This window comes from Pygoscelis adeliae, unplaced genomic scaffold, assembly GCF_000699105.1.
Source record: "Pygoscelis adeliae isolate BGI_AS28 unplaced genomic scaffold, ASM69910v1 Scaffold359, whole genome shotgun sequence".
NCBI lineage: Eukaryota > Metazoa > Chordata > Aves > Sphenisciformes > Spheniscidae > Pygoscelis > Pygoscelis adeliae.
In genome coordinates this window covers 1,056,516-1,063,665 of record NW_008825553.1, presented here as the reverse complement: position 1 = coordinate 1,063,665, position 7,150 = coordinate 1,056,516, and the positions used below count along the sequence as shown (strand labels likewise).

The following is a 7,150-nucleotide window of genomic DNA, read 5'->3' as shown; positions in this document are numbered from 1 at the left end:
GAGGGCCACGAAAATGATCAGGGGGGTGGAACACCTCTGCTGTGAAGAAAGGCTGAGAGAGTTGGGGTTGTTCAGCCTGGAGAAGAGAAGGCTTCCGGGAGACCTTACTGCAGCCTGTCAGTACTTAAAGGGGGCTTATAAGAAAGATGGGGACAGACTTTTTAGCAGGGCCTGTTGTGACAGGACAAGGGGGAATGGCTTTAAACTAAAAGAGGGGAGATTTAGACTAGATAGAAGGAAGAAATTTTTGATGCTGCGGGTGGTGAAGCACCGGCCCAGGTTGCCCAGAGAGGTGGTGGATGCCCCATCCCTGGAACCATTCCAGGTCAGGTTGGACGGGGCTCTGAGCGACCTGCTCTAGTTGAAGATGTCCCTGCCCACGGCAGGGGGGTTGGACTAGATGGCCTTGAGAGGTCCCTTCCAACCCAAACTATTCTATAATTCAACGATTAGCAAGGGGGATGGCCGGGAATGAGGTGCATCAGGGCCGCGTATTCTGGAGAGCTTAGGTCTGTACTCCATATGTCCCTGTCTCACTGGGGTCTCTGAGATGTTAACTGCTTCGGATATGTCTTCTTCAAGCTGCTGCCTAACCGTTCCTTGCTCCTGCTGTCTAGCGCCTGTTGCTGAAAGCAGGATGATTTACAGCGTGTGCCACTTGCTTTGGGGAACCTTCAGGGCTTTCCCGCTCCTCCGGCCTCCCCCGTTCCTTTGCAGCAGAAGTTTCAGAGCACTGACATCAAGGTTATTTCCATCCCTTGGTTATCTCAGTGTGGTGCTTTCCTTCTGCAATTGCTTCCTTGGCTTTCTGGTCCACAACGCATCAACTCTAAAATCGCCCCCGTGTCCCGTAAGGCTCGGTGCGTGCCCTTGCTCTCTGTTCGAACACCGTGAGCGTGAAATACCTTGGCACGTGTCAGCTGGCCCAGGAGCTGAAGTCCACAGACCTTCTCCCTGCTTGGCTGCCCCTCGCTTGTCGAAGGGAGACCCTCCAGTTCTTTGGGGCATTTGGATGAAAATTTTAAACTTGGCTTTTAATGGGTGGTGGTCACTTCTCTCTCACCTCTCACCAAAAATTGGTGAAGAGCTGCCCAGAGCTGTGAGAGAGCAGAATCGCAACCCTTCAAAGCTGCTCTTACTGTGTTTAAGCCACTTTAAAGATTACATCGGCCGCTGTTGTAACACGCCGTGTTTAAAGGCCGTCAGGATTGCTTTCCCCAAGACACCAGAGAATAATAGAGCATCCAGATTGAATTCATGGGTCTCGGGCAGCTTTTAATCAGAGAGTTTCTCAAAGAGCTGATCCGTGGCAGGAGGTGGTTAGGGCAGAGCAAGAGAGCTGGGACGGTCTCGCTGCCATCCGCTCGCCCTCGGAGATGGGCTTTGGGAGACACCGCAAGGACGCGTGCTCTGACCCCCGGAGCCTCCTGAGCCCCGGTAACGATGTCGGGTTCACGTGAGCCTCAGGTCTCCTCTCCTTTGTCCCTTTCCAGCACGAGGACGGACCAACCTTGAACTCCGAGAGAAATTCATCTTGCCGGAGGGAGCCTCCCAGGGAATGACACCGTTCCGATCGCGAGGCCGAAGATCAAAACCATCCTCCCGGGCAGCCTCCCCGACGCGATCCAGTTCCAGCGCCAGCCAGAGCAACCACAGCTGCGCCTCCATGCCATCCTCTCCCGCAACTCCGGCCAGCGGAGCCAAGGTGGGGTTTTGCGCGTGAAGCCTTCCTCTTTCCTCTCCTTCAGAAACTGGTGGCCTCCAAACCCATCCTGGTGAGATGAGGAGATGCAGGAGGTGTACAGAGGAGGAGGAAGGTTGGGGATCAGGGGCTTGATGGTTGCTGAGGTCTCTGGAAGGACGTTCATGGTGTCTGCAGGAAGAACCCTGCTGTCCACGCGGGATGGGGGGGGTGGGATGGTGCAGGTCAGGTTTTCAGCCCAAGCTGGGCGCTCACGGCTCTGCAGAAGGCTCCCCGGCTCTCGCCGTGCAGCCGAAGGCTCCTGGTCCCCGAGGCAGGGCTGTGCTGCAGCCGTGGTGTCCAGCCGGCACAAGGAAGAAGCCATCACCCATCGTCTCTCCTTTCCCACCACATCGTCTGCCCACGCATGTTTTATTTCATCATCTGTTTGGGTTTTTTCCTTTTATTTTAATTTATATATTTTCTGTTTGGTTCTCGATTCATTTTAGTGCCATTTCCCCCTATGCCAGATACTTTTCCGTTTCTTTTTTTTTTTTCCCCCACAGACTCCACATCACTTCTCTCGATGTTATGACAAACCCTGGTTGATAAACAGTAAAGCGGGCACCCCCCTGAGGGGATTCGATTATTCCGACTTCCAGCTCTCAAGCGCCGAGGTAGAGTATGGTCTCGCAGCCCCGAGGACCTGCTGACAGGCCGGAGTGCCGCTGGCCCGGAGAAGTCCTGCTCCCTTGCCTGTTTTAACGCTTTCCTTGTGGTAGAGCAGCGCTTGTCAGCACCGCTAACGCTCCGACTGTTAGCGTTTTTCATGGGTTTCTAACTCGGATTAAATAAAACATCGACTTTAGAATAAAGCACAACTGCTTGCGATTCACGTTTACCTGCTTTCAAACCAAGAGAGCGACATTTATCCTCTTGTGCTTTAAAAAAAAAAAAAGGACATTTTCCAAGCTTTAAGAGCTTTTAAGCAGTGAAAAGCAGCCGTGTTTGGCTTTCAGAAATTGAAATCCAGCAGCCGAGTTGAGACTTGAAAATCAGCTACAGCGCATGCACAGTAACCACATCGCCTTCGTTTTTATGAAGCGCTTGTTATTTATCACCGTGTTGAAGCACGTATGGTGTGTCCGGCACTGTCACCGGCTTGATGCTCCCGGGAGGATGAATTCGGGCGGAGATTTTGACCTCCCTAAAGTTTCAGCCTCCTCGTGGACTTTCCTGACCTTGTGAATCGGTGATGAGAAATACCTGGTGGATCTCGGTGGTTCACTGAGTGGTGGTGTGTGCTGGCAAGATAACTGCGTCTTGCTCGGCGGTGCTTTCATGCAGAAAAGGAATTATATTTAAATCATCAGAAGGTCAGGAGCACTTCCCCAATTGCCCTAAATCGCCTGCTTGCTGCTCTTAACTTGTTTATAAAATAGGATCAAGGACAAGAATCGTAATCTCTGATGATGAAAATGGTACCTTTGCAATCACGTGTTGATGGATTTTAATTCCCCCGGCGCCCAAAGGGGAGCCCGCTGCTCGGCTGCCCCTCTCCCACCTCCCTCTCCCCCGCTGCAGCTCCAGTTTCATGACTTTCCAAGATTTCGAAGTTTCCCAAAAAACCCAAAATCGCAGGGGGTGGAGGGAAACCTCTCCAGCTGTTGCTTTAAAGCTCATTGGGAAATGCCCTCCGGCGTTAATGCACAGCTGCCCAGGGATGCAGCTGGGCTGGAGCCGTCCCTGCAGCACAGCGGTGCCTCCCCGAGCCCCAGGGGCCGGGGGACACCACGGGCAGTCGCTTTCCTGCCAAGCGCTGCCCCAAAGCCAGAGCTTTGGTTGGCGTATGGAAACTGGAGCTGCCCTTTCCGGCTGGATCCAGGTGCCCTCGCCCTGCCGGCACCCTGCCCTGCCCCGGCAATGCAGCTGGGCTGGAGCCGTCCCTGCAGCACAGCGGTGCCTCCCCGAGCCCCAGGGGCCGGGGGACACCACGGGCAGTCGCTTTCCTGCCAAGCGCTGCCCCAAAGCCAGAGCTTTGGTTGGCGTATGGAAACTGGAGCTGCCCTTTCCGGCTGGATCCAGGTGCCCTCGCCCTGCCGGCCCCCTGCCCTGTCCCGGCACCTTCCCCTTCGCTTTCTTCCCGCAGCAGGCGGGAGCAGAGCTGCCTGTTGTGCTGCTTTTCCACCCCCCGTCTGCGTTTGCAACGTCTTAAAGGTCAGGTAAAGCACCGTTTCAGGATGCGACCAGAGCTGATTTCGCTCCGTTTTGTGTCCCCGTTCATCGCCGGTGCCTCGCTGCTCAAATTTGTCTGCCCTTGGGTGGTGGGTGCACGGACCTGCCCGGGGCACCAGCACCGGAGCGACGTCCCTCCGACTCACAGCATCGCACCGCGCTGATGCCTCCCGACAACAGGATGCGTTTCTTACGACGCTGTATTGTATTTGGCCTTCCAAAATGGTCCTGAGCTGCTTAGATGCTAAAATACCCATTTTTGCAAGATTTCTCTCTGTGGAGCTTTTGAGCCCAGATGATGCTGTCATCCTCCAGATGGAGAGCAGCTTTGCTTTTATTTTTTTTCCAACAAATAGCTATGCATCGGCCTGCAGCGCCCAAACTGCTCTTGCCCTCCAAATTTTCAGGCTCCAGGCTTTTTTCTTTTTTATTAACCGCTGCTGAAACGACAGCTTGTGTTCTCCTTGACCGTTAAGATGGGGTGTTTCTTAAATGTCAAAATCTTTTTGCCGAGGTACTGATCTCGGACGTGATCTTGGCCCGTTGCGGCCCAGGTGACACCTAAAAGATGCTCTGTGTGTGCTTCCTCCCAAGGTGACCCCCTCCGCGGGCAGCAAGCTGAAGCGACCCACCTTCCACTCCAGCCGAACCTCCCTGGCTGGGGACACCAGTAACAGCTCCTCACCCGTCTCTACAGGTGCCAAAACCAGTCGGGCAGGTAAGTTAGGTGCAAAGACCGAAAAACTCCTGCTGCTGCTCTTCCTCCTCGGTTGCTTAAATTGGCAGAGAAAATACTAAATATTTAGGGAGCCCGCAGCGAGCTGGGGAGGCCGATGGCCACCGCTCTGTCCCTGCCTGGGAGAGGGGATGCTGCAGCGGTTTCGTAGTGCTAGGGCTTGCTGCTGCTTCGTTAAAAGCTCGGGAGTGAATCGGTCCTGGTGCTGAACCCCCCCCTGTTTCAGGGGTGCTGGGCCGGGTGGTTGAAAGCAGCCGCAGCGGCGCTGGGGATTTGGGTGCTGGTCGGTCCGGGGATGGGGAGGAATCCTCCTCCTCCTCCTCCTCCGCCTGCTCACGGCTCTCTCGGTTCCCCTTGCAGATCCTAAAAAAACAGCCAGCCGTCCCACCAGCCGTGCCGGGAGCCGCACGGGCAGTCGGGCCAGCAGCCGGCGGGGAAGCGACGCCTCCGATTTTGACCTGCTGGAAACGCAGTCGGCGTGCTCGGACACTTCGGAGAGCAGCGCGGCCGGCGGGCAGGGCGGCTCGCGCCGGGGGATGGCCAAACCCTCCAAAATCCCAACCATGTCCAAGAAAACAACCACTGCCACCCCAAAAACTCCAGGCCCTAAAAGATAATACTGTACCCACGCCCTCCTGAAAGAAAGAAAACCCAACCTGTGTCCAATTTTTAACCCTGCTACGTACATTGGATGTATATTTATTCTAAATGGGAGAAACTATATTGTTAAAAGTGTAAAAGAAAGTTGTGTTATGAAGCTGCCTTATTTGGGTTTTGGTTTTGGTTTTTTTTTTTTTCCTTTTTTGTAAGTTACTATTTTCATGTGAATATTTATGTAGATAAAAATTGCCTCTCGGCGACCCCTGTTCAGAGAGGGGCCTGGCAAACTGAAATGTGGGAGAGAAAAAAAAAAAAAAAAAGAAAAAGAAAAAAAAAAAAAAAGGAAGCAAAAAAAAAAAAAGGTCAAGATGTGAAAGTGTAAAGAAAAACTAAAATATAAATAGGATTTCTGCGCGGTGCAGGGTGCGAACCTGCTTTATCTTTTAGGATTGTTTCCTAAATGCATCTTTATAAACTTAACTTGCTGTCTCAGCAAGGTAAATTATATTTAAAAACAAAGACCTGAATCCTACAGTGTTCAAGGAACTCTCTTTTTGTAAATCACAGATACCTCAACCAGAGAAACATGAGGTGAGGGGACTTGGGGCTTATGTTTCCATTTTTTTAAAGCTATGTGGTTTTACCTGAAGAAAGCGGAGTTTGGCTTAATAAAATTTGCACACACTACAGCGAAGGTCATGACAATTGCTGTCTTGAAAATACTGTCCCGACAACTTCGTTTTTAAAGAACAAACAAAGGGTGACGGGTCTGGGGAGGGGGTTCACGCTGAAGCTGTCCAGAGGAGAGCACGCTGGTAAGATTGCAGGTCTGGATCACTCAGATACATCCCTTAGCGGTGGTGGGTCCTTCAAATTAGAGGATTCTTCTGGATGGATGGCCTAAGAGACCAGCCCGAGGTGTTCCTTACAGAATCGCTATTTATCTGCATCTCTTCTTTCCTATTTATTATTTAACTGGTCATTCCACTTCAAACCAGGCTGAGATTGATGTGACCTCTGCTCCTAGAAGAAATCTGGACTTACACGCACAGTTGCTTGTCCTTGAAATGAGTTTCACCAGCACACTTGCTACAAGTCCTGTCTCGCTTTTGTACGCTACTTTTCCTTTGTAATAAAATCAAACTGACCAAGTGACCAGGAGACGGGCTGGGGGAGAGGGCTCTCCAGAGCTCCTGTATTTATTAAATATTGTTCCTCTCCGGCTCTGACCATGTTGCTGTGTGATTCTCTCAATTGGTTTAAATTGAGGCAAAACTGAAGCTCTACCAATGAATTGTTTAAAAACCAGACACATTTTTGTATTAAAATTGCTTGCGGTAATAAACAATCTTGCCTCCTACTTTATTCCACAGTGTTAGCTTTTTAAGTGTGAGAGCTGGAGCTGTTTATCCCGTGCGGGGAGGCGACGGCCGTGCCAGCCAAGGGGTGTCTGCACACAGGTTTCCTTGCAGAAGGGAGCAGGGAGCCACCAGCCGGAAAATTAAAAGGCCCAGGTGGGTGGGTGGGTGCTGGTGGGGGTGCTCGGTTGTGCGGGTACCCGCTGGCGAGGTGGGTGCCCACCGGTGAGGACGCCGACCGGTGAGGGTACCTGTTGGAGTGGGTGGTTGCCAGTGAGAGCGCCTGGTGAGGTGCGTGCGTGGTGGGGTTGGGTGTTGGTGAGGTGGGTTCCCAGTGAGGTCAGTGTCCATGGGGGGTGAGTGTCCACAGAGGGGGGTGCACAGGGTGAGTACGCAATGGAGGGGGTGCCCATGGGGATGGGTGCTGCTGAAGTGGGTGCCTGTGAGGGTGGATGCACGTGCTGGGTGCTCATGGGAGTGGATGCCCACAGGAGTGAGTATCCATAGGGGTGGGGGTTCATGGGTTTGGGGGCCCATGGA

The 7,150-nt window shown here is 52.8% G+C and overlaps 2 protein-coding genes across 2 annotated transcripts in view; both read left to right on the top strand.

Annotated features, from left to right (window-relative positions):
* The window catches only part of MACF1 (microtubule-actin crosslinking factor 1), a 112,826-nt gene extending 107,246 nt beyond the window's left edge, over nucleotides 1–5,580 (top strand). Inside the window, exons 94-97 of the mRNA XM_009332204.1 lie at nucleotides 1,494–1,705; nucleotides 2,248–2,358; nucleotides 4,511–4,634; nucleotides 5,013–5,580. Coding sequence (XP_009330479.1) covers nucleotides 1,494–1,705; nucleotides 2,248–2,358; nucleotides 4,511–4,634; nucleotides 5,013–5,269 — 704 coding nt within the window. The 3' untranslated portion in view covers nucleotides 5,270–5,580. The remainder of the gene's footprint in view (nucleotides 1–1,493; nucleotides 1,706–2,247; nucleotides 2,359–4,510; nucleotides 4,635–5,012) is intronic.
* A 1,426-nt stretch (nucleotides 5,581–7,006) lies between these two features.
* The window catches only part of LOC103923777 (bone morphogenetic protein 8A-like), a 13,664-nt gene continuing 13,520 nt past the window's right edge, over nucleotides 7,007–7,150 (top strand). The window contains exon 1 of the mRNA XM_009332203.1: nucleotides 7,007–7,052. Within this exon, the coding sequence (XP_009330478.1) occupies nucleotides 7,007–7,052 (46 nt within the window). The remainder of the gene's footprint in view (nucleotides 7,053–7,150) is intronic.